Source organism: Nelusetta ayraudi, unplaced genomic scaffold (genome assembly GCF_046127955.1).
Source record: "Nelusetta ayraudi isolate G7.1 ecotype Tasmania unplaced genomic scaffold, CSIRO-AGI_Nayr_v1 ptg000026l, whole genome shotgun sequence".
Taxonomy (NCBI): Eukaryota; Metazoa; Chordata; class Actinopteri; order Tetraodontiformes; family Monacanthidae; genus Nelusetta; species Nelusetta ayraudi.
The window spans coordinates 6,734,941-6,761,882 of NW_027466076.1; the positions used below are offsets into that span (position 1 = coordinate 6,734,941).

Genomic DNA, 26,942 nt, shown 5'->3' on the forward strand with positions numbered 1-26,942 from the left:
AAGTACAATCAGTAACCAAAACAAGAGATTCTTCAACTCATTTCTTCAGAAGATATGAATAACAGAAGATCACATCACCATCCAATCAGAACGATAGAGTCAATAAAACATAGAGGTCACTGGATAATATCAAGAGACAGTTTATAGTAGTGTTTATCAGAAGCAGGCTGGCTGTATTAATAGGGTGACTTCATGACCTCCATAGTCTCCAGGTTAGCTCAGTGGGTGGAGCCTCTGACTGTGGTGTAGGAGCTGTTAGCTCAGTGGGTTGAGTCTCTGACTGTGGTGTAGGAGATGTGGTTTCGAGTACCAGATGACATATTTTTAGGGTCAGGATGGGGGTTGGTACCGAGGTTTGTACTCGGGGTTTGTGATAACTGTGAAAAGGCAGTCCTGTTGGTGTGTTTCAGGCTCATTAAAGTACTTCAGAAAATAAAGAATGTCACAGTCATGTTTTTTTCCCCCCTGATTTTTGAACATGTTGAGATTTTGCAGTGTACCTCCTCCGTCTCCAAGAGTCAGCTGATAGCTCAGGGTGGAAGAGTGCTGACTTATAATTCCTGTGGTTAGAGGTTCGACTCCAACAACTGGCAGGTACATTTTAAAGATCAGTTTTCCAGTCTAAGTAACCCAAGAGTTTTCACGTCACTCAGCATGGAAGAAAAATGTCTCTGAAGACTGCAGAAGATGGTTTCATTCTTATGACCAGCAGAATTGTACCTATTGATTTCAAAACAATAGGTCCTGTCCCAGGACTTGAACTAGCAACCTGGACATTTAAAGATCTTTCTCTTAAGCTGTGAGCTATTTGGCCACTCTGAAGTCCTGTTGGTCATTAGTTCTGTTTAGTAAAAAATACCAAATGAACCAAAATGAGCCACAAAAGCCCCCCCCAACCCAAAAACAACTCCAGGAGTCAATCTTTCCACATGAAGAGAACAATGGACTTTTTATTGAAGAGAGCTTATAGATAAGAAGGTCGTCTGCATAGAGGTACAATCTTCATTCAGCAATGACAACTTTGAATGTCACATTCTTTTCTTTGTCAAGTCTTCAAGTGTGTGGTGAAGCTTGCTGTTGTCCCTGACTTTCTCTGCCCTCTGCTGGGGGCCGGAGGGAACGGAAGACCAGCGGTACCATTAGATCCTCTGAGACACAACAGCTAGACACTAGTGCAAAAGTTCAGAAAAGTCGGGGCCTGAACACGCAACACCGTGGTGGTACTCCAACATGTGACCAGCAGCAACATGCAGGCCTACAGTATGTGTACAGTATGTACTGTAACAGACAAATACAGAGGGTCTACCAGGAAAGGAAACAAATAATGTATGCATAAATATTACAGAAGAGAAAAATAAATGCAACATATCACTACAGGATAATATTCTGTGTTTCTTTTTACCCCGCCCCCCCAAAAAAAGAGGTCCAGCCAGTGCGGCTTACAAGAAAAAGTCAACTTAAGAAAGTCTTGGAATTAAGGCAGGTGAAACTGGCTTATTCAGGAGAAATGGAGCAAACACAAGTGAGACTAAACTAAAGAAATCTTCTTGAGCATTGTTGACAGAGAACCTCATCACTTTAAGAATCATCTAAAACATTTTACAGCACCTTGCCTAAGGATTATGTCTTCTTGTTTCACAGAAAAACAAAAAAGACTTCAAAGTGAATTAAAACATAGTGTATTATTAGTTGGAAAGAAATGGTAAAGTCACACAAAAAGGTGGGTATATAAATACATTTTACCCAGAATAAAATGCTCCAATTTGTACACAGGTACAGTAAATATAGGTAATCATCTTACTGATGTTTAAGATCCATAATTTGAATGATCTGAATCGGATTCAGCTGCAAGGCACATCCATAAGGCTGTAGATGGTGTTGCAAAGCTTTCTTCATGGTTCCCTCTCAAAATACACACACTCACATATATATAAATATATATATATATATATGTGAGTCTGTGTGTGTATTTACATAAGGGAATATATATATACATGCATATATATGCATGCATATATACATATGCCCACACACACACATACATATATATATATATATATATATATATAAGAGGTGATTATTGCTGTATGACAAACAAAACTGGCAGACTGTCTAGTAGTATTACATATATTAACAAAATATTCCATACCATGAGAAATATTTTGGACATTGTTGTGCATGACTGTTTGAGCCTGAGAGACCGTTAACATAGTGTACAGTAGGGGGCGCTAAAAGGGAGAACGGACAGCGAGTAGAAAGAACGGAGAAGAAGCTGTGATGAGCCGACCGTGAGTCTTCTTCCCCAGCGTCCAGTTCTGGTGCGACTCAGAAAGCTTTCAAACATCTCAATGACTCAGCCAATAGTGTGTGTGTGTGTGTGTGTGTGTGTGTGTGTGTGTGTGTGTGTGTGTGTGTGTGTGTGTGTGTGTGTGTGTGTGTGTGTGTGTGTGTGCGAGCTCTCCTCCTGCTGCTGCTGTAGTGTGTCTATGAGTAGAAGGTGAGGACACTCTGGTGGTTGCCCCGCACCAGCAGGATGGGCGGAAGCTCCTTGGACAGGGTCTCCAGCCAGGCCATGTACAGAGCACTGGACACCGTTCCCTTCCTGGCCAGGGGCAAACTCCTGCACACGGACACCCAGAAAGATCAAGATGAAGCCACTGGCTACTCATCCGAAGCCATTTGACAAAGAAACTGAGGTAACGCTGAAGATAAGGCAGAAACTATTCCACATAAATTAATATGAAAGCAAGGGTACAGGTTGAGGACCTGGGTTCAAGTCCCACTGACTGACTTCCCAAAGGATGGAAAATCTGTTCTCCACATTTGAGCCATCATCCCCTGAGGGAGCCGGGAGGCAAAAGGGACCAGTTTACAATCTTTGGTCTGACCCGGCCGGGGATTGAACCTACAACCTCCCAGTGTCAGGGCAGAAACTCTAGCACTTGACCACTGAGCTGAGCAGCAAGAGGAGGAAGAGGAGGAATGAGGCATGAAGGCCGGCTCAGTGGTCTGCACCCTGACACTGGGAGGTTGTGGGTTCCATCCCCAACTGATAATGTGGGAGAGGTGGCTGCTGTTTTTCTCAATGCCTTGTTTTGGAGGTCACAAGGTCAAATCTTAGCAGTGTGTTGGTGCTGGGGCCTTACATGACGATGAGGTTGGCGGTGCTGGAGTGCTCCTTCAGCAGCTCGTTCAGTCTGACCTGTCGGTTGGTCTGAGGATGAAACAAAGCAACGCTTGGAGTGAGATTCAACCCTGAAGAATTTCAAACTCAACAAGGTCGAGTGATGGACGAAAGCCGAGGAGTGACCTTGGTGCGGTACAACTCCAGCTCGTTGTCGGTGATCCTCCAGGGTTCGCTGTTCTTCAGTCTCTCCGCTGCGTCCTGCTCCATCTCGTCCTCCTTCAGGCGGTACGGCTCGATCATCTCCTCAAAGGCCGAGATGCTGCAGAGACGCAACAGCTTTGTGGTCCAGACAGCAGATACTCAACCTTTACAGTGACATCTCACAGTGCACCCAACACCCACATTCCCTGAAGCCATCTGTCCCATGTGACCACTCCTGTCCAGGAACATCCACAAATACCTCCAGACCAGCTTGTTTAAGCCATAAACTTTAGCTTCACAACAATAAAGAGTCTTTCTAATTAGTATTAGTATTTCTAATCACTCAGTGTGACACCTGGAAAACCTCTGCAGAGGCTCACACAGCTGAGGTCCTGGAAGGAAAACACACTGCAATCCTTTAAAGCTGCACACTCACTGCACAAAGCAGTGCTATTCTTATTGTTATTGTTAATGTTAATGTTATTATTATTATTATTATTATTATTATTATTATTATTATTATTATTATTATTATTATTATTATTATTATTATTATTATTTTAGACCAATCAGGTGAAAGTGGATCATTTTCCACTGGACAGCTGGTCTGACGGAGCACCAGTGTGGTTGGTGGAGACCATCACTGCTTCCATCCCATCCTTTATGAAAGCTACAAAACCCCGCCCGCCCACCCTCCCGCACTCTGATAGGTTCCCACTATACAAAGCCCCGCCTCCTGGACTTCCTATGAGCTGCTTGAGAGGACTCACTGTTCTTTCTTGGGTTTGGTGTTGATGTCTCCGAGCACAGTGATGTCTGAGAAGTCAATGCGGAACTTGCTCAACAGAGTGGCCATGCTGAAGGTGGAGGAGAAGACCAAGTGAAGAAACAATTTATCAACATCTGGGGACGAAGGGAACTCGCTGATAGGAGGACTCTGTTCTAAAGACACTTGATGAATGCTTTGCTGTGTGTGAATGGGCAGTGATGAACTGCGAAAACTGCCCTTTATTTATGGAAGCTATTTCCTTTTGTCTTTTTCAAACTCAAAATCAATATCAAAAAGCAAAAAAAAAAAAACAACTAATAAATAAATAAAAATTAAAAAAAAGTACAAAATATTTTGTCACATTGTTTCTTTTGCTAAAGCCGTTACAAAATATACACGTTAGCAAACCGGCAAGGCTTTTTTTTTTAAAGAAAAAATAAACCTTCATCATTTTGGAAGCCCAGAAGCTCCGCCCATCTCTAAATGTTCCTGTGATTTCTTACTTATTGAAGCTGATATACTCACGCTCTGCGGTCGTGGTCAATCCTGTTGATCTTGCCTCCAATGAACACACGGATCTTGCAGTCCTTCCACCTCTTCTTGTTGGTTAGCAGGTACGGGATGAGCAGCGTCAAGCCTGACCAAAGCCATCAAACAGCTGCTGATTCATCCCAAACACTCAACATGTCTCTGCAGTCAAAACATTATTCAACAGAAGTTTCTAACCTCGTGTCTGTCAGGGTTTGTTCACTGAATCCGGTTCAATCTTCAGTTTTTGACTCACAGTTTGGTTTAAACATCGTCTTGTTTGTTTGTTTTTAAATCTACTACAGAAACATTTTGAAAACTTTAGGAAATAAGTTCACAAAATGATGCGTTGCAAAAAAAAATTAAGAATAGTAGAACACTTTGTGTGTTCCTTTCTTGAAGGTGCCGCGTGTAAAGTTGTGCCATCTAGCGGTCAGATTTTAGATTGCAGGGCTAATCTGCGCTAATAGCCTCCCTCCTCTGAAGCTTGCCAGTAAACTACCAACCTCCGTCATCAAAGAGCCACCAGACGTCGACGGTTCCCTTCCCTTGCTTCCTCTGGAACTGCTGGCTGGCCTCCAGCAGCCGCTGGTCACACACATTCAGCGGCACGCTGGGGCTCTTTTTGTCTGCTGATTGGACACACACACACACACACACACACACACACACACACACACACACACACACACACACACACACACACACACACACACACACACACACACCTTAAGTTTTTTTTCAAAGCAAAAGTGGCAGAAAAAGGCGGAGCTTTGTGCTAAAAGGAAGCAGCAACAGCAGTAGCAGCAGCACCAGCAGCAGCAGCAGGAAAAGAAGGCTACGGAAAAGAGGTGTAGAACCAGGCAGACACACATTCCAGAGTCAAGACTGGAAGTTTGAAAGGCACAGCAGCCACAGACGATAGAAACAGCTGCAGGGAAGTTGACTGAGCTACAGGAAACTGGAGGAGAAGAGCAGCATCAAGAGAGAGAGAGGGAGAGGGGGAGAGAGAGAGAGAGGAGGTCAGAAGAAGAGTTAATACTGAAAAACAACAGCGAGCAGCCCTGGAAGATGGGGGGAGAGAAGGAGGGGGTGGGGGGGGTAGAAACCCTGGTGACAGACATTTAACAGGGAGGATGTAATAAAAAGCGCTGAGAGTGAGACAGCGTTGGTTAGAACACATCTGTAGAGAAGCACAAAGAGCAAGAGGGCAAAGGTCAAAGGTCAACTCATAAGGTGGATCGCCTGCCTTTTTTCAGCAGGGGCTGAGTGGTGGCCCTTCCATCGTCTTCATCGTCTGGGAAACGTGAGAGAAACGTAAGACACAGTAAGACACGATGGCTGCAGGTGAGTCACTCTCATCCAATCACAGAGCGGCTTCCACCAGGAGCAAATATAGCTGTACATGGACCAATAGGAACACAGTGTTCACTACTGTGTTACTACTGCAGTCAAACACACTGAGGAAGCTTGTTCAAATAGTAACAACATCAGTAGTGGGTGAAAATGACAGTAAAGTCAAAGTCCATCTATAATCCTGATGAAGTACTGTGTAATATCCTGATGAAGTACTGTGTAATATCCTAATAAAGTACTGTGTGTAATATCCTGATGAAGTACTGTGTAATATCCTGATGAAGTACTGTGTGTAATATCCTGATGAAGTACTGTGTAATATCCTGCTGAAGTACTGTGTGTAATATCCTGATGAAGTACTCGTCTTCTCTCTCTCTCTCTAAATTTTTTGTATTTTCTTTACACCCCAACCTAAAGGTCAGAGGTCAGATGACCTCTGGAGTCTGGATCTGCTCCAGGTTTTTCCTGCCCGCCGTCGCCCCCTGCTGCCCTGGAGGATCACTTGGTTTCCTCTGAGTGGACAGCGACGCTTTGAGACGCCTCTGGTTGTGATTTAGAGGCTTACAACTGAAACATCGATCGATCGATAAAGTGAGCTCACTCCAATATGATCAGAGCCATCAGAGGTCAGTCAGTGGGGACGGACAGCAGACGTCAGGAAGAAGACTGAAAGACTAGAAGATTAGCGCCCCGTCTGACCTTTCTGAATGGCCGGACTGTTCTGCAGGCTGGTTGCCTTCGAGGACAGCTTGGACGAATCGGCGTCCGAGTCTTTGCTGGTTTCCACCGACACGATGACGTCCTTCATGCCCCCGGCCCTCTCCTGCGAGGACAGCAGCTCGTCTGGGGGGAGGAAGTAGAGAAGAGCAGTTCAAAAAGAGAGAGATTCAGGAAGAATGAAAGAATGAATGAATGAGTGGATGAACAAATTCATATTGAATGAATTCATAGGGAAGGAAGGAATGAATGGATGGATGGATGGATGGAAGGATGGAAGGAAGGAAGGGATGGATGGAAGAAAGAGATGGATGGATGGATGGAAGGGATGGATGGATGGAAGGAAGGGATGGATGGATGGATGGATGGAAGGGATGGATGGATGGATGGATGGATGGATGGATGGATGGGTACCTTGTCCTTGGATGTGCGACACGTCCAGGCCCTCGGTCAGCCGCAGGATGACGGCACCGTACTGGGAGTCAAAAGCGTCGCTGGGAAGAAACACAAGGAAGCAACTTCAGAAGGACAGAAAAAAAACACAACCGGTTTCATCCCAGTTCACAAAGACTGGAAGCATTTTTTAAAAAGGAGAACAAAAATAGCCTTTTTACAACTTTGTATCAGCTGTGCACTTTGTGCACTTCTACCAGTAGGACCAATCAAAGCACACCTGCAGGTGGTAAATCAGTGACATCAGTGAGCTTCTGGTCTCACTGACGCTGTTTATTGACTCTCTCCATGCAGTGACTGCTGCAGTACTGCGGCCAGGGTGTTTGCTGGTGTGGAGCAGAAGGTGTGAAGGGACCTACTGGATCATACTGATGTAGGTCTCCACGTTCATCATGTCTCCGTCCCTCCAGTCGTTCTTGAAGCCTAGCACCAGCGTGTTGGGCTTCAGCCGGCCCAGTCCAGCAGCCTGACCCGCAAATCAACCAATCAAATCACATTCGCTCCGGTTAAGACATCACCATTGAAAACTTTGACCAAAGCTCAAGAGAGCCTCGATCATCTGGTCCCACCTGGAGCAGGTATTGCGCCCCCTGCCTCATGTCATCAGCAAACACAGGTGTGTAGAAGGCTTTACACTCGTGTTTGATGAGCCAGCGCTGGTAGCGAGCCTGCTCATTGGCCACCTCCTTGAAGTTAGGTCTCCTGTAGCCCTACACACACACATCAATACATCGATAACCCTGCAATGATTTCAGTTTAAAGTGAAACTATCAAGTTTTTTCAGGACAGTTTTCACATTATAAAGTGAAAGTTTCGCAAAACTATTTAAAAATAAATAAACAAATAAATAAAAATAAAAATGAAATTTTCTGCCCTGCCAACACACACACAGAAGGTGGAGGTTCTATTTCAAGCCAACATGACAACTTTTTAAGGCTCTTTAAAGTTCAGTGTGTGTTTGTCTTCTTTCAGGCCACTTGACAATAAAAGCCTTGGTTTTTATTGCTGTGGTTGTTGGCTGAGCTGCTGGAGCCGAGCAGCAGCTGCTTCTGTTGGATCAACGCTAGCACAGAGGCTCACTCACCATGCGAATGTGGCCGCACACCATCAGACCCACATTCTTGGTGAAACTGTGCACCAGGTCGAGGAGGGCGGGCCGAGAGTTTGGATAGCCGGTCATGACCAGACACTGGGGTCTGCGGCAGAGCACAGGCAGAGCATCACACAGCGCTCACTCCTACTCTGCTACACTACTGAGGGAGACGCACACAGACACACAACAACTTACCTGAAGTTCTTGATATGATCCTCCACTCCACTGAGGCGCAGGGTGTGAGTCAGAGCCTGGTGGTAGGTCAAGGCCTGGGTGGAGGAACCCCAGTTCACATCTGCAACCGCCAGGAGAAGCACAGTTGAGAAGAAGCAGCAACACTGTGGTGACCGTGGTCAAACACTTTGTCGAGTTTCTCTAAAGCTGAATAATAAGAGAATTCAATCTGATTCAATAATAAGACTGTTAACAGGGTTAGGGTGAAGAACGACTTTCTGTTGTTCGGGTTTACTGTTGACACTCTGAGGTCGCCCACACAGCCATGTGACCTCAACAATAAATGTGACACACCAGCACTTTGTGCACGTCGTGGTGATTTCTTCCACATTATTTGGAACGATGGTGTGCAGCGGAGCCAATGAGAGCGTCGCTCACCTGGCTTCTTGTAGCTGACGTAGATGTAAAGACCCAGGACGATGACGTTGGTGAAGAGGGCGGCCCACCAGTTGATGACAAACATGACCACGCAGCAGAGGATGGCGCCGGCCAGGGAAACCCACATGTTGTAGTACTTGAAGCTGGGACGCCAACCTGGAGCAGCAAAGAACAGGAAGTGCATCAAACACAGAGAGCGAGAGCGGCTCAGGGAATGAAAGCTTTTCTCTTCTCATCATGGTTTTAAGATATGACGTTAAAACATGTTGTTAAACAGTTATGGGCAACGGTCAACCATCTAAACTGGCAGCGGAAACCAAAACCAAAAAGTTAATCATGAAAAGCAGAAACATTTTATTAGCATTACAACTGACATGTATTATTAGGTAGAATGAAATATTAAAGCACGAGTGGGAATGTGATGGTGGGTCACAGTGGGAGTGTGGGGGGGGCCGTTATCATATGACAGAACTAAGAATAATAATAATAATAATAATAATAATAATAATATGGACATAAAGGGTACATTCCTGGAGCCAAGCAGTAATACTGCATTCAATCAAACACTTTGATTGACTTGACTTTGGCTGGTAAAACTTGGGTCAATGTCACTTTGACTCCTTCAGTGGAACAATGTACCATTTAAATCCACATCAGAAATATCGCACCTGTTAAAAGCAAAAGGAAGCAAGAAAGGCTCAGAAAGTCAATACCTGGAGTTCTGCTAGAACTTTGACCAAGGGAGACAAAGAAAACATACAACTTTAAAAATACTACTACTAATACTACTGCAACTAAGAATAATAATAATAATAATAATAATAATAATAATAATAATAATAATAATAATAATAATAATAATAACAAATTTACGTTTCTTTTATACAAACTAACTGAACTTGGAAAAAAACACAATTGTACAGTATTTGGGATCATATTTCAATTGTAGGAATTTAATATGAAAATAACATTGCCTATGGAAACTAATATCAGTCCTGTCACCTCTATGGGCCATATTGAAACGACTGAAAGACACTATTGCACCATTGCATTGTGGGTCCAGCCAGAGTCCACATCCACTGCTGCTGTTCCAACGTCCTCAGTGGGGATCAGGTCTTAACGCTGCTACTGATGAATCACAACAACTGTGATTAGAGCTTCGGTCCTAATAGCTCGTGGGTTACTATCCATGCCCAGTGCAGTCTAATGAACTACAGCACTCGACACCAACTACACCCTGACCCCAGGAAAATGACACTGAAATCTGCCCAGTCAGATATGAGCTTTACTGAGGTTTTGCACTGAACTTTGCTGTGGCAGGAGATCTGCTCCACTTCAACCACTGGAGTTCCAGTGGAGCCTGCAGTGTGTGTGTGTGTGTGTGTGTGTGTGTGTGTGTGTGTGTGTGTGTGTGTGTGTGTGTGTGCGCTACTTCTAGCAGGGGTTGTGTTCTATGTTTGTCTACACCAGTGTTTCCCACCCACTGAGCCGCGGCCACACCAGTGCACTGTGAGGCAGCAACACGTGTGCCTTGAAAAATGATCCAGTTTCCTTTGATTGGTCTAGAAAAAATAAACAGCTACATTCCATAGTGGAGTGAGTGTTGCTTTAGAAGAAATGTGAGCCTGTTTTCATGCCAGGATATCAGCTTGTGAGCATCTCAACAGGTTCCCCAGGTGTCACACGGACTGAGACACACATGAAGAGACTTTGTTGTCACCATGAGGCTAAAAGTCTCATTTAATGTCATAACAGTTTTACTGGTGTCACAGGATTATTTCAGTGGAGGAAAATGTGCCGTGGCTCACATGAGGTTGAAAACACTGATCTATACACAAGCCCTCACATACCTGAGTGATGATGGCGCCACGTCCTTTAGGGGCAACAGTTGGGCAACAGAAATAAATGTGGGTGAGAAGAGGAGTGAAAGGATGCAGTGGTCTTCGATCTTTCTACAGAGCAATGCCGTGTGGGGCGGCTCTGCCACTGGGAAAGCACACTGGGATTCTTCAGTCCAGACTTCATTAGCAGTGAACGGCAGGAGAGTCTTTGGCAGTGAAAGCTGTTTGTGACGCCTGACGTTGTGGCGTTAATGACGAGGAAGAGCGCTGAGCAGAGTGCGGGAGCTCCTACTTGAATCTCTTTATTGCTAATATTTTGGATGTGTGTGTGCAGTGCACAGGTGTTGTGTGATAATGTGTCCCTGGGACGGCAGTGAACCACTGCAGTGCTCACTGCACACCAGTTCTCTGCTCATCAGTGGCTCCCTGCTTCCTTAACATAGCGATAGCAATACGCTAGCAACCTGACCACACCTCGCTTTAAGACCGACATGCTCACCAGTGGACACGAGTGGGCCAAAGTGCCATTGCCATTTCAACAACATGGGTCACTTGCGTGGGAAATGACAAGTTGCTGGTCTTCAAATAGGAATCACACTTGCACTGTGTTTGGCCCATAGGTTTTATATTATGGACCAAGTTTATTTGATAATAATAATAATTGTAGTTTTGTTAATTTGATGACATAATTCAAAATATTGCAGAAGGTTACACACAAGCTTATCTTGTTTTTGTGGAAAAAACAAACACGGTGTGGACATTTCATGCACGCAGTGGCTGTTTTCCAAGACTCCACCCCCTTGTTAGGGAGTGAAGAAGGCTTTCAGATCAGAGTTCAGTCAGGTGACTTCTCAACACCCTTTTCATTGGTTGTGATGTAAGAAGACACCAGAGTGCTCTCAGCCTCCAGTCTGACGCCACTTCCACTGGGCTGCACTGATAAAAGCCCTTTCATATTTGCACACGGTGAGCGTCTTGCAATGAGAAAATCCTCTACAGCAGCCAAGCAGTGGGTGGCTCCTCCCTTTGCCGAGATTCATTCAGAAAAGACTTTGAGGGATTGTTGCTTGCAACTATAGACAACGCAATTGAAGTCAAATCATCGAGGACTGAATTATGAGACAAACAAGGGTGAGATTATGTTTTTGTGCTGAATACATTTGGAATAACTTTTCAGACTAATTGAAAGATTGTCTTCACAGCTGCGATGAGCAACTCTTGACGGTGGCTTGGAGACGGTGGCTCACTTCAGTTCATAGCAGGCGCTGCCGTTGTTGGAAGGAGAAGCCAAGACGATGACAAAATAAATCCTCACTTCACTTCATTTTGCGACTTGACAATGGTGCAGAAAGCCAGGAGGGGAACAGGGACCAGATAAGACCAGCTTGGAATATTGTGCAGTGCATTGAAGCCATAAGCTGCAACCATGGCAGAAGAGGTGGGTTTATCAAGACTGCAGAAACCCAGGGGTGCGGTTCAGACGCCAACAAGCAAGTTTGTGAACAAGATGGATGAAATAACGCAGATAAACCCAGAGACTCCCTGGAGGGTCAAGACCAGGAGGCAGCAGTCATCCTCTAGCGGTCACTCAATGAACAAACTAATGGTAACTACTTTTATTGACTGAAGAGCTTTCTCTTGGATCAACTGCACGGCACTGTTACCTGGTGAGTTGGCCAGCGATGCGTGGAAAACGGAGAAGTTGATCAGGGCGTAGGAGGCCAAGAAGAAGTTGGAGATGATGGGGGCGATGATGTTCAATTTAGCTGCGGGGAAAGAACCAAGACCTCGTATTAGTACAAAATAAACAGGAAATAGGCCACATTGAAAACCAACTCAGAAGCTGAGCTGCATTTGGCAATCAAGACAATCAATACCTGTTCAAAAAACAGCTCAAACTTAAGAAAGATTGAGAAGAAAATTGAGTAAAAAACTTGGAGGCGTATTAAGAGCAGCAGCGTCTGGCACAAAGTGAACGGTTGAAACTACAGAAACACTGTGCAGAGAACAAAATAGAGAGAAGCACCACTGGCTGAGGAGAACACTGACATATTTTGCCATATATTCTAAGGAACAGGTTGAGACCAAATTAGAAATGGGAGAAAGTCATGCGGTATGCGGTTGTACCAATGAGGATGAAGGCCAGAGCGATGACGAAGGTCAGGATGTAGCCACGCAGCGGCTCGTTGTTCTTGCCGTAACCCTTGGCAAAGTGGGCCAGGCCAGGGTAGATGTTGTCTTTACACAGAGCCTGGAGACACGCACACACTTTTCAAAAACCCCTTCACCGGATTCATCAACTCATTTCTTTATTCATGGTTGTGTCACTTTGATTGTCGATGGAGGGTCGAGCTCACCTGGAAGACTTTGGGTGCACTGACTAGAGAGGCCAGTGCAGAAGACAGAGTAGCGGAAAAGATGCCTGCAGTGATGATGGGTCCGAATCCCGACACCATGCTCATCACCTGAACACACCGCCCACATCATAGGTGCACTTTATTGATCCCACATAGGGAACCTACGCTGCCTTGCAGCACTAAGAACAATACAAACATAAACTACACAGTAATGACAATAATTACAAGAAACATTCTAGTCAATCTGTAGATGTGCAATAGGTGCATTATTTACCATCAAGTCCAGAATATTATCTGGACATTTAGATTTGGGCAACGGTGACGTTTAGATTTCCCCCCAATGGAGCCAATGGAGCCAATGGGGCCAATGGAGCCAATGGAGCCACGACCACAGAGCCACTCTGTACCTGGAAGTCATTGTGGAGTCCGAACTTGCAGCCGTCCTTGTCGCTCTTACAGCTGGAGAAGTCGTAGCCAAAGTTGCAGGCGGCGTCGGTGCAGTTGGCAGATAACAGCGAGGAGACTGTGTCGGTGGCATTTCCACTGGCGTCTCTCACGATGCACGACCCTGCAGGCGGAGACGGCGACACCAGTCAACGAAACCGGTTCGCAGAGACGCCGTCGCACTGTCGCTGGCACAGACGCAAGTCGAGAGACGCACCTGTGGAGACGGCGACGCCCAGGTAGACGATGCCGGTGACGAGGATGGCCAGCATGGTTCCTTTGGGGATGGCCATCTGAGGGTCCTGCAAGACCACAACACACAACTCATTGGCAAAGGGAGGCAAAGAGCACCGGCACAACTGCACACAACAGAAAAGACTTTGGCCACCTATTGTGTAGCACAAGCCACACGTTCATCATTGACTCGCAACACTTTGGAAACACATTCTCACGCAAAAAAAACCCATTAGACATCAACACATCAGCGATCATACAAACACAAAAGCACACAAAAAACAACTGAAACCACATCAAAAAAGGAGACAGTAAATACTAAATATTTATAATACTACTCCTAATAATTATCACTTCTAATATACTAATATATCAAACGTAATACTTACTAAAAAAAAAAACTACTACCAATACTAACTACTACTAACTAATGTAATACTGCTACTAATGAGACTAAAGACTAAATCCAATAGAAACATAAAGGATGGAAGGGGTGGGGGTGGGGGTGGGGTTGGGAGGGACCTGGCCTCCTGGCCAATCAAACGGACCCTGCCTTCACTCACTGACCCATTACATGTGAGTGAAAAGATCAATTTGGGTTTACGGTCATTTCACATCAGTGAGCCATCAGCAGTGTGTACAGTATCACTGGCACACACTGCAGCGCAGCCACTGCTCTCATTCATTCACAACAGAAGACACACACACACAACAGAAGACACACACACACAACAGAAGACACACACACACACACACACACACACACACACACACACACACACACACACACACACACACACACACACACACACACACACACACACACACACACACACACACACACACACACTGCCTTACCGCCAGGTCTCCTGAGATGTTGGCTCCAGCCAGGATGCCGGTGGCCGCAGGGAAGAAAATGGCAAAAACGGAGAAAAATGTTTGTTCTCGGAAATCCGGACCCATGTTCTCCCACATGATGGCACCTGAGAGAGCCGAGGATTCAAAGAGCAGAGAGGACGGTTGCGTGAAAAAGAAAGAAAGAATTGGAAGAAACAAAGACAGACAGACAGAAAGGGTGCGCTGGTACCGTCGTAGCCAAAGTAGCCCTTGGGCTCCTTGTGCTTGAGGGGGATGAAGGTCCCAATGAAGTAGTTGATGATGGCTGTGATCAGGACAAACAGCAAGAAGATCTGGGCCTGCATGGAGCATTGAGTTGGTTACTGAACACATGATGGTGATTATTATATCCCACTGTTATTCCTGCAATGGATTCTGTAGAACACGGAGTCCAACTCAAACACTCAGTGGGGCCTCATTGAGTCTCCGTTCAACATTGATATTCATGGAACAAAATCTTTTCAAATGGACCAAAACATGTTGTTGCAACACTGAATATGGTTTAATACTAATAATTCATGCAAAATCAAATCTCAAATGAAAAAAACTCATCCTGGCTTGGTAGGATTGGCGCTGCATGCGCTGCATATTAGCAGCTCTAGCAGTGACTGTGTGGAACACAGAGAGAGCCGCGGGCCAGAGCTTGACACAGTACCTTGGCCTCCCACTCCATCCCGGCCACAGAGATTCCCAGCAGCAGGATGACCGTGATGGTGCCGATGATGCGGATGTCGTTGATTTGATCCGTCATGATGGCGTCTACGCTCTGCAACACAGGAAGTGGACGAAGAACACATTAGAGCTTTGTGACTTGCACTTACTGGCAAGTCCATCAATAACAACGAGAGCATCGATAACAATTACAAACTGCTGATGTAAAAACATTGCTCTGTGCTGATCAGAGGGCTGAAGTTTGAAGCCTTGACTTCTTAGAAACCAGTGGAAAGCACACAGAGTATGAGTATGAGGGCTCAACCTCAACCCTCACATTAACCAGATTCTGATATCCACTTTAAAGTCAGGAGGTGTGATTGCAGAAACCACGACTTCACTTCCTTGCAGACACAAAATAAACTGTTCATGTTCACAGTGTGTAAAGACTCTCGTCCCCAATCAGCAGTTTGTGTATTGGGAGTCATTCAAACACACTTGAGGTAAAGCTGCTCGAAGCCACCTCACTTCAGAAGACTTTCTAACATTAAATCCACTTCCTGTCTGGAGCTTTGACTGCGATGTTAGGAGACATTAGGGTGGTTGAACAGCTCAGTCTGAACAGAGTTGGACCTGCTTATGCAGTATTGACCTACTGGAGACAAAACTACCACCAGTGTGCTGGAGTGCTGCTCCAGCACCCAGTGAAGACCAACAAAGACCTTCATTCTTCACCTCACACACCTTTCACTACACAAAATCCACAAACTTACATTTTTACCCCCAAAAAGTCAAAGACACTTACGACCAGAAGTTCCACCACAGTCTCGGCAAAGCCCACCACGTACATGGCCACAGCCACTGCATTGGCAAAGGCAAAGATCAAACCGATGGATCCTCCGAACTCCGGGCCCAGACTCCTTGAGATCAGGTAATAAGCTCCACCTGGAGGGTGGAGAGAAATCAAACCAAGGTCAAACATGAAGCAAAATTCTGAAGACTGTCCATGCCAGCCGGTTGCCATCCAGGCTCTTTGTTCATCTGCAATGACAGTGTCAAGAGTCCATGCTGCGGCTCAGAACCTTTGCATACAATGAAGGAGTCCATTGTGTGCACGTTGAGTCAAAATGATGTGACAATATTTGGTGATTGCACCAAAAGACCAGGAGCCCCATGGATGCAGGTTTCCATCAGCAGGACCATGACAGACAAGCAGTCACCTCTGCTGCTCGCCAGAGAACTACTGAAACTCCAGACACACGCTGACATGAACTCATCCCCCCTTCAGGAACATCCTGTACCAGGGGGCTGGGCTGTGGTCTCTCACGACCACAACACTTGACAACCTTCTGATCTCAATCAATTCCTAAAATCTATGTGAAATCAATTCCTAAAATCCATGTGAAATGTTTTCATTTATGTTTTCATTTATTGTTGACAGCAATGCGGCCACAGTTGAGAGCAGCAGGTGTGAAAAGCTGCTTTACCTCCACGTACAAATCCATTGGTGGCGATGGCAGAGGTGGAGAGTCCGGTGATGGTGGTCACCACTGTCGCCATGGCCACGATCAAACAGGAAAGAGCTGTCAAAGGAAGCAGAGCAGTGCTGTTACACAACAGGCAGCGTTACATAAGACAGCCAGGCCACAGTCACACAAACCATCTCAACACTTTCAACACACAGACAGAGGGAGGAGCCTCGTCCCATGTGACCCTGCCCTGATGTTTCACATTAGGAGGCAGGTTGTGTTGGATCTAAGCTTCAGCACTGTGTGTAGGCTTGGTTGAAATGTCAAGAGACTCAACTGAATCCTGATGCAGATGCAATCTAACAAGCATTGAATGAGCAGCTGAAGCTGTTTCATTGTCTCGCTGCACTGATGTGCAGACTTAAAGCCCTCAACCTTCATGATAAAGCTTCTAATGAGGGCTGACGCAGGCTGGCTCCTACATAGTTCTGCTGTGGGCCTGTACTGGGGGCTGGGGGCTGGGGGGGGGTCCCATGATGCACCGTGCCCCTTGCGGCCCCATCTTTCCATCCAGTACTGAGACAGTGAGTGAACTCCAGGGATTCCACTGAGTTGGAGCTTCAGCAGTGCCATCCTCTGCTTCCTGGAGCTTCCACACTAGTAGTGGACAGTGTGGACGCCCAGCAGAGATGGAACCACATCATGTTGACCATCATCCACTTCCCTACGCCAGTACCAGGGCCGGCTCTTGATGGTCCTGCTCAGTTGACAGGAAGCTGTGCAGTGATTCCACTCAGGTGCATTTGTCCTCGCAAGCTTTTAATATTTCAACTGTACATTTCTCAATCAATCAAAATCTATGTGGAATGCCTATGTCTTGCCTACTTTTGATGACTTATTATTGTGTTGCTGGATGCATCGGTAGCGACTCTCCTCTGCATTAGAGGTGAAGGTTGGCTGCGGTCGGTGCGATGCTTACCAATTCCAGCCTGGCCGACGATCCAAGACATGCGGATGAACAGCATCACGCCCCAGATGTTCAACATACAGCGCACCTGTCAAGACAATGGTTGGAAGAGAGGTTGTAAATGCACACACACAGTGTCTATAAACAGTTGCCACACATGCGTTGCCACCCCTGCTGTGTCCCTTCATTGTGAGCGCTCAGCAGTTTGAAGCAACTTCATCCTTTTTCATTGTAAATGCAGAAATCATTTTGAGAAGAAAGTGGTCCTATTTTTTTTTTTACTCCAACTGTACTCCAACTCGTTTGCAGATGTCATGTGACCCTCTCTCTGGACCAGGAGCTACATTGTATCTTTTCATTAGCAAGTGCCACACGGCTCATGTTGCTGCTAGCCAGCATTGAGTCGTAGAAAGTGTGGCTCATCAGGAAACATAAATATTATGAAAATGAAGCAGACTGACGACAGACGTCACTGCACAGTGAGTTCAGTGTGTTGGGCTGAGATCTGCATCCCAGTGAGTCCAAAACAGAGGCTTGTTTCCTAAACGGGCCCCTGCCACTCAAGCCAATAGTCTTGCTTTTTATTGCTTTGGGAGTCTTTGTTTAAAGGTGGTGCAAGCCTGGCCACCACGCAGCGCTGGGGTCAATAACCACAGTCAGCCGTTCATGCATGAGTGCAGTCATTATGCAGAGCACAATGGTGATGTGACGCTGCCGCACCAGGGGGAAGCGCACTGTGCAGCAGAAACAGCAATACAGTAAGGTTCTTTTTTAGAAGTGCAAATGTAAAGTAAAGGAAAGGAAAGGAAAGGAAAGGAAAGTAAAGTAAAGGAAGTCCAGGCCCAGTCAGAAGTGGCAGGAAGATGTGCAGCCAGTCAATGCAAGCTGTCCTGCGCCTGGGTGAAGCTGGCAGAGGAAAGCATGGCAGCAGGATGCTCAAGGTCCTGGTCTGTGAGGGTTCTCAGTCATTTAGCTCATCTTGAAGTACAAGTGTTCAGTTGGGGCGAGTGGACTGGCTCTGGCCACCTGGAAGACGTTTCTCCTCTCATCCCAAAGGCTGCTGCAGTTCTGAAGTGAAGGGAAGTGAAGTGAAGAAGCCTTGTGGATGAGAGGCCCAACGTCTTCAAAATAGCCTGAAGCAGTCCAGTAGTTTCTGCTGTTTCAAGTCCCTTCTTCATCCCTGCAGATCGCAGTAACACCGAGCCAGTGGCTTTGAGCCGCAATGGTTCAACAGGTTTGGCCGAGACACAACATGAAGGCCGTGATGTTCATGTCTGTCAGCGAAGATGGCTGGAGCCCCATGCAGCTGCCTGACAGAAGGTTGGTTAGGATGCTGTCCACAAGCTATCACTGTTCGAAATGAATGAGAGCAGCAGTATCACATGGCACATGGTGGCGTAAGCTCCTTCCTTGAATGCGTGTCAAAATAAAAGTCAGACGGTTTCCAGTGGAGTCTGAACGTGTGGGTTTTCTTTTCTTCTCACCATGAGCTGTCAAAATGTTTCTTCTTCTCCTGCAAGGTTTGAAGCTCATGGAAGCACTAAAGTTGAGGACAGTGACGCGGACTCGCAGGCATTTGTGGGCGTGACTGATTATCTACTGAAGGTGACTTACCAAGACCCCCTTGATCCAACCAAACTTGACCACTCCTTTGGACTCGGCGGCCTCCTTGGCAGCGGCCTCCTCGGCAGGAGACATCTCGTCACCGTTGGGGAAACCATCTTCAAACGGCTCCTGGAAAGCAAGGCAACCGTGGTCTTTACTGTGCAAAGATTCCACTGCTACCACAGAGCACTCAGTGTGTGGCAGTGACGACCACCACCTCTCTCTTTACACAACATGGTTAACAAAGTACGCAGGTTTGGACAAAGTACAATTGTGATTTGCAGGTGTTTCCATTGAATAATGTGAAGCGCATGGACCGGAATTCTGGTAAAATCTGGCGGGAAAAGATTGCATTAGAATTACATTAACTTATTACAGTTAATTACAGTAACTTATCCAGAGTGGTTGTTATGTTCTTGTAAAAAAGCAGTGATGGAAACGCAGCTTATAACTCAATTATAAACCTGCTGCCGTTTTAAACTCGAACCCAGATGGTCGACTTGCTGCCAATAATTATTGTGAGCAAACTGACTGGCAGGTCCTCCCCGAATACACAACATCGATGGCAGTAAGCTTGTTACAAATATTAACTGTGTAACTGTATAAAGTGTTTGGCTGGGCTTGGTTTCACAGCGCAGTCCGCTGTCCTCAGCAGTCAGTCGCTGCTCCGTGTCGAGCTCCCGTGACAAAGTGACACACACGCTGTGTTGCCAGTGAAATCATTAGCGTCCAGTGGGCCAGCGTCCAGTAGAGCTCAGAGACCCCCACCGTCCTCCAGGCCCTCCTTCACAACTCCATCCTCACCAACCAGCATGAAGAATGTGTGTGTGTGTGTGTGTGTGTGTGTGTGTGTGTGTGTGTGTGTGTGTGTGATCTGCTCTCACTGCCACAGTCTGCATGCAAATAAACACACACAGTTCTGCCACCTCGGCGACTTTGTCGCTATATCATGCAATTATGCAGAGCCCTGCTAGATGGCGTTCAGACTGGGGCGACTCCACTGTCGGGTTCTTCTGGTGGTAAAAACACCACCGCACCTTAAAACACTGCTGCCAATTACAAAGTCTAGGTCATTATTCCCAATCTGGGCCACTACAACAAACATTCCAAAACTACGCTAGCCAGTAGCTTTACTGATAGCGCAACCTTTCTGAGGTACAAAGGACACTGCTGTATGCAGGCGCCTCACTCTTCGCCTCCTCTCATCTCCTGCTGAGGTCACATAGTTATTTGACACTAATCCAAACAAAACTTTCTATGGTGTGAAACTCAGAACTGGGAGCCTCTCAATGGACTCAGCTGACAACAAGGAAATCAACTACAGAGCCCTGCAAGAGTGACAGAGGAGGAGGCTTGCACACACAATCATGGCCTTCATGAAGAAAGGCATGAAACTGTTTCAGTCTCAACCTAGGAGCCGACTGTAGTTTAACCACTGTAGACTGTAACTACTGTAGTTCAACCACTGTAGACTGCAACTACTGTAGTTTAACCACTGTAGACTATAACTACTGTAGTTCAACCACTGTAGACTATAACTACTGTAATTTAACCACTGTAGACTGTAGTTCAACCACTGTAGACTGTAGCTACTATAATTCAACCACTGTAGACGGTAACTACTGTAGTTTAACCACTGTAGACTGTAACTACAGTAGTTCAACCACTGTAGACTGTACCTACTGTAGTTTAACAACTAAAGACTCATAGAACTAAACCCTACAAAAGCAATGGGCTGGTTCTGTTAATGTAGGACACTACATATACAATGTACACTTCTATTATACATTCTGGATATTCTTATTATATTATAAATGATGTAATTGTCGAGTATTATTATTCTTGTTATTATAATGAGGGCCTCTCAGGCCGCCTGGCCATGATGACTCCACCCGGTTGCAATGGAATCACACCCAGACACAGCAGTACGAGTGGAAACGCGGCCTCCGGGTGCAGGCCACTGCATGTGGAGAGAATTCATATCCACTGCAGCACAAACTGCATTGTGAAAATATTTTAAGAACAAAAGAAAAAAGGATTGATTGCTTGATCATTGCTAGCAGATCAATCAAATTATTCATGAGTGTGAATGTTGTACCAGTCTTTCCTCAGCCCACAGTGAGTCTACAGTGAGTCTACACAGTGTGATTCTAAGGTTACATGAACATAAACTGAGTATTTGAGTATTACAGTACTACAGTCCTACAGCCCTACAGCCCTACAGTAAGACTCACATGTGGATGGTGTGCTGAGGGCAATGGCACCTGATTCTATTTTCATGTTTAGAATTTTTCTTTTTTTGGGAGAGCAAACCAAACATTGAGGTAACATTACTTTACATTTCTCTCATATGTTTGTCATAAAATTCCAACTGTGTTCTCTCTTATTTGGTGTATTCTCGTATTATTACAATATCGTGAGTTTATGCCTTTTACGTCAACGTCCCTTTAATGTGTTGACATGAGTCTATTTTAAAACACGTTTTATTTTTACTGAAGTGCATTAAAATGAGACCAATCATTAAGTTGTGATTCGTTTCATACCTTCAAAATTTCTTTGAAGTATTTGATGAGAAAAAGAAGAGAAGAGGAAATGCAATCATGACTTCAGGAGGGAAAGAATCACATTCATGTCAACTTTTCAGAGGCCAAACTTATTTTGATTTTCTATTCAACTACAAATTCTAAAGTTTTCCGCAGTGTTTGGAAAACTGGAGAACTGCCCTCAGAATACACTGAATGACTCATTGATTGATTAAAAAAAAAAAAAGGGGTCCATGGGCAAGCAGTCAATTGGCACAGCAGAATTTCCATTCCACAGTTCGATCAGTTGCATAGGCTTTTGGAAAGAGGTAAACTCTTTACTGCAAAGCAGCAACAAGGTCGCCATGACCTTCACTGCGCATGCAAACACTGTTCTTTTTCAAAGTCTCACCACTATTGCAGAAACAGTGACGTGGGGCAACGCAGTGGCGGCTGATAAAATCTCTAGGCCTCATTTTGTGGCGAGGACGCCTTGCTTCCCTTGTGGAGGGGCACTGTGCGCACGGCATAGCGGCCACGGCCGTCCACACAGTGAGTGGCCTTGTGTCAGCGTCGTAACCTTGAGGAAATACGACACCGGCCTCTCCTTCATCACAAAACACTTTCTCATTTTCACAATATCACAACGTCCTTGGCAAGAAGCACTGAGTTCTCATTCACTGCAGAACCAAGTGGCTTTCAACCTTCAGCATCAGCATCAGCATCATCGTCATCATCATCATCATCATCATCATCATGTATACAGTACATTTCAGCAATTCAATGTTATATACATATATGTACATGCACACACACATGTACAGATGCATACACAGTGAGATTTGCAGCCTTGTCAAATGAGTCACACTGTTTTGCAGAATCTTTCTCCTCAGAACTCTGCAGCTGCGTTCTGAAAGCTGAAAGCTGACGCTACGCAGTCACTGCAGTGCCCCCTTCATTTGACCTCATGCCATTTCCCTCCTCGTCAATGTCACATCTACAACCACCACAGCAGCAGCTAGCACAGTTAGCGCAGCTAGACACCAGGCTGACTGGAGAGGATTCCAGCAGCTTTGTCCTCCAGTGATGATCGTAAAAACGCATCAAACACCTCAGTTCTTTCTTTCCATGTGCGACGCCAGCCTGGAACCAGGACATGGTGTAAGCCTACAGCACACTCACTACCCACAGGACTGCCAAACCAGCTATGCTCAAAGTTAACCAAGCAACTGATGAACTGATGCTGGGTGGAGCAGAACAACTGGAGAGTGTCAGGGAGGAAGCCCTGAACACAGTGTGACAGAGGCCCAGTCACTGGCTGACTGGGTTCAACTGTATAAACTGTTTAAACTGTGTAAACTGTTTTTGAAAATGAGTCCTGTGACTACTGGGATACATGTCAACAGCGTTGTGTGGTAATCAGAGAAGACAGTGCACCACCTGTGTCCCCACACTGGCTGCTAGGTAGGGATTTATATCCTAGATTGTAATGGATTATAACCAAGACACATTCACAAAAGTCACTTTGCAACGACAAACTGACGGGATTTCGCGTAGCCCCTTAAAAAAAACCAAACAACTCTGACCTGTGGCAAAGGAAAAGAGACTTTCAGTGAGTTTGTTGCCAACATGGGAAACTTTTACTGCTGGTTGTGTGGATTCATAGTCATTAAAAATATGTATAGCATCTTGTTTGGACACAACGTGAGGTTACGCTGACTGGACCCAGGTTACACTGACTGGACCCAGGCTACGCTGACTGGATGTTACTACACCGACTAGACTGCAAACCCCAAGGTTCTGCCGAGCAGCCACCTCTCAGCCTTATATACAGCAGCACAGTGGTGTTGGAGCCAAACTGGGATCTGCCATTTGAGAGCCCATTGTTTCCATCAATGACTTCCGACTAAACTCAGCCACAACCCGAGGACACAACACACAACATGTAGGTATGGGCAAACTATGATATGCAGCCTGTTGAGCTTTTTAATCTGGCCCGGTGAACTTGAAGAAATCCATTCAATAGTCACTGAGTCATAAAATAGCTGCATTGCATCCAACTCTTCAGTGTTTTCAGAGTCATTTCATGGAAAATCTGAACAGTGCAGAGACTTTGTTGGATTCTCAGTTGACATTAAAGCAGCTGTGTTCTATATCTCCCATGACATCCTTCTGTGAGGGGGCTCAACCAGAACACTCCTGCTGCCACTCAGTAGAACCCGCTGTGGCCCACCACTCAGAAAGTTTGCCCACCCCCGGTTGTTAAATTTCCTCCCGTACTTTGGTCTCTATGCTGTAGTTTAGCACATGGCAAGTGGCCTGTATGCCACTGGTTCCCTTTCCCAGCGGGAACCCTGGAGGTCAATAAACTAATGTAATGACATTGTGTCATCACTAAGCACCGCCAGCAGCGCAGGCACTCGTATCTCTACACCTGTGTGTGTGTGTGTGTGTGTGTGTGTGTGTGTGTGTGTGTGTGTGTGTGTGTGTGTGTGTGTGTGTGTGTGTGTACCTTGTCGAGCTCGTCGTGCAGCTCGGACAGGGTGGGTCTGATCAGCTTCTCCCCGAGCGGCGCCGCCGTCTGCCGGTAGAAGTCGATGTTGGGCACCGCGTCGATGGTGTTGTGTCCGAACGTCCTCAGGTAGTAAGTGTTGGTGTGCGTGTCGTAGTGGTAGTGATGCTGGCCTCCCCCCGTCGACGAGTGCAGGCTGCTCTCGCTCATCACCGTGTCGCCGTTCTGGTGGCCGTCAGCCGGGGCTCCAGCCTCCGGGGAGGCCGCCCCCGCCGACGCCGAGCCGCAGCTGCTCGGATCCGCAAAGTTCACCACCCGAAAGCGGCCCTTGGCCTCCTCCCCGCCGGAGGCAGGCGCCGGGTCCTGGGTGGGGGCGCTGCTGGAGGTGTCGGTGCCCGGGGACTTGTCCTCCGCGGAGCCGGCCGCCGCCGCAGCAGCCTCGGCCACCAGGTCCACCTGGAAGCGGCTCTGGCTGGGGGTCGGCCCGGCCGGCCTCAGCCCCGCATCCGGCGGCGGGGACAGGACGCCGTCCTTGTCCGCTGCCGGCTCGGAGGAAGAGGGCTGTGGTGATGGCGCTGACATCGCAGGGGGCACGCGGATGGAGAACCGGGAAAGAAAAAGGCGGGAGGAGGAGGAGGGGGACGAAAGAAATGGCGAAGCAGCGGAGCTTCGAATCAAACCCGGTGCTCGGCTCCGACTGGGCGGTCAAAGCTCCACCGACAGGGGGAGAGAAGCTGCTGCCGCCGCTGCCGCTGCCGCCGCCGCTAAAAGAAGATGGCTCCGAACTTGGGAGGACTGAGCTCAAACTTTGCTGGGGTCCCTGTTCGCCTTCCCTTCCCGCACTCGCACGATCCGACACCGCAGCTTTGGCCTCCGCGCCTTCGGCCGCGAGTAACACCGTCTCTCGGCGCCGCTGGTTCGACAAATCAAATGTCTTTAACCCGCTGAAGCTCCGAGCCGCTCCCGTTAATATACACACGGCATCACTGTGGGGTGGACGGCTCGCAATGCACATCTCGCGAGATTTACTTGAGGGCTTTTGAGGGGAGAGAGAGCGGAAATATCGCGAGATTACATCACATTACACTCCCCGCCGAGTAGGAGTAGGAGTGGCGTTGTTAGGCCCTAACGCAACAACGGAAAATGACGGGACCGGAACAACCGCGCGCGCGCGCGCGGTTGTTCCACACGTGTGTGTGTGTGTGTGTGTGTGTGTGTGTGTGTGTGTGTGTGTGTGTGTGTGTGTGTCTACGGAACGTTTTGTTGTGCGCAAAGTGTGAACAACATTTCATCCAAATCAGTTCACAAAAACTCTGCTGTCCAACACGTCGTTGTTTCCCTCTGCTGGTTGCCATGTTAACCACCATTAAAAAGGCAGAGTTGTAAAAGATCACAGCAACTTTGTCATTCATAAAAACATTAAAGACCCCAAAGTTGTACTATTTAATCCATTATTTGGACGCATTTACAATTGCGGTGAAGTGCTCAGAGAAAAAACATCTTATAAATTCCATCCAACAGATGATATGTTACTTAAACATATGTCACTTTTTCCTTTCTGGTAAAGCTACTGGAAACAAAATGAAACCAAAATGCACATGAATTAACTGGTTGATTTTGTGTTTACAAATGGAACAGCATCCCTAACACCCTGAGCCCAGTTCTGCTTGCTTTTTTTTAATCAACTTCTAAAATGTAAATATCATCGCTGTGTTCAATTATTTTCTCCTGTCCGAAACTGTGGATTGTGAATAATAAAGGTGCAAACAACTGTACCTCAAAATGAAACAGGGCCGTAAACGTGACTGCGGTAAAATATAAATAAAATAAAATCATCTGTTGGCAAGAAAAGCTCATTAAAATAAAACCAAGGCCAGAGAGCTTTGCTTGTCTTTCACATTTAAAGTGTCTCTTCCACAAGATGTCACCAGCAGGGTCACAAATAATGTTATTTACAGTGCACATTATTCAAAATAAGCCTTGTTTGTTTGACAACAAACATTGTATTCTTTTGTTAAGCGGCCAGTGGAAGGACTCTGGGGCCAAAGGGTGTCGCAGCAGAGTGATTGTGAAAAGTCATGAAAACACGGTGTTGTGACATAAACAAATGACAATAAGCCCGAGGTGTTAGGAGCTGGCTGGGACATCGGCAGCCACAGCGGCTCGCACACATTCAGAGTGGCTCTCTTAAACTGATCACTGTCCAACAAGTCAGAGCTAGAATGACTCAGAGCAGACCGGAGTGGTTCTGGGAGGCAGGACGACAGAGGTGCAGTGGCTGAGATCTGTAGTCCAGGACCTGGCCCGCAGTGGCTGAGACCTGTAGTCCAGGACCTGGCCCGCAGACCCGTTCACAATTTGGTGTCGGGAGAATTTCTCACTTGAACTGAGTTAGTGGGTCGCGAGACATGAGGAATGACTGAGGTGCTGGTCCACCATGGTGCTACCAGTGATGCAATGGTCAAATCAAATATGGCTGCCATTGGCGCTGGTGAAAATGTAACTTTTTGCGTTTCTGATTACATGTAAATATCTCAATTTAGACTTGTAACGGTCCGTGGGATTATGTTCTGATATTATTATGATC

The 26,942-nt window shown here is 46.4% G+C and overlaps 1 protein-coding gene across 2 annotated transcripts; it reads right to left on the bottom strand.

The window, feature by feature from the left end:
- Positions 1-922: 922 nt before the first annotated feature.
- Positions 923-25,357, bottom strand: slc12a2 (solute carrier family 12 member 2). Of its 2 annotated transcripts, none has more exons than XM_076029392.1 (27): positions 24,356-25,357; positions 19,331-19,450; positions 17,729-17,804; positions 16,768-16,863; positions 16,086-16,225; positions 15,285-15,395; positions 14,820-14,928; positions 14,591-14,715; positions 13,716-13,800; positions 13,462-13,622; positions 13,055-13,162; positions 12,825-12,948; positions 12,362-12,463; positions 8,857-9,012; positions 8,440-8,539; positions 8,236-8,347; positions 7,721-7,861; positions 7,511-7,617; positions 7,113-7,192; positions 6,681-6,824; positions 5,875-5,922; positions 5,132-5,254; positions 4,623-4,734; positions 4,099-4,185; positions 3,311-3,446; positions 3,147-3,214; positions 923-2,620 (listed from the first exon to the last, which is right to left on the bottom strand). In XM_076029392.1, the coding sequence occupies exons 1-27, from the start codon at positions 24,935-24,937 to the stop codon at positions 2,485-2,487; spliced, it is 3,489 nt and encodes a 1,162-aa protein (XP_075885507.1). In that variant the 5' UTR covers positions 24,938-25,357; the 3' UTR covers positions 923-2,484. The 2 variants fall into 2 exon arrangements, with proteins under 2 accessions (XP_075885507.1, XP_075885506.1); XM_076029391.1 differs by having other exon boundaries at positions 5,132-5,257.
- Positions 25,358-26,942: the final 1,585 nt, after the last annotated feature.

Excerpts from the sequence above, each read along its gene's own strand:
- slc12a2 (XM_076029391.1), bottom strand. The coding sequence starts at position 24,937 with ATGTCAGCGCCATCACCACAGCCCTCTTCCTCCGAGCCGGCAGCGGAC. Across the intron at positions 14,716-14,819 it reads GGGCTACTTTGGCTACGACG|GTGCCATCATGTGGGAGAAC; the intron begins GTACCAGCGCAC and ends CGGCTCTCTCAG. Across the intron at positions 4,735-5,131 it reads GTGGCTCTTTGATGACGGAG|GCTTGACGCTGCTCATCCCG; the intron begins GTTGGTAGTTTA and ends GGCTTTGGTCAG.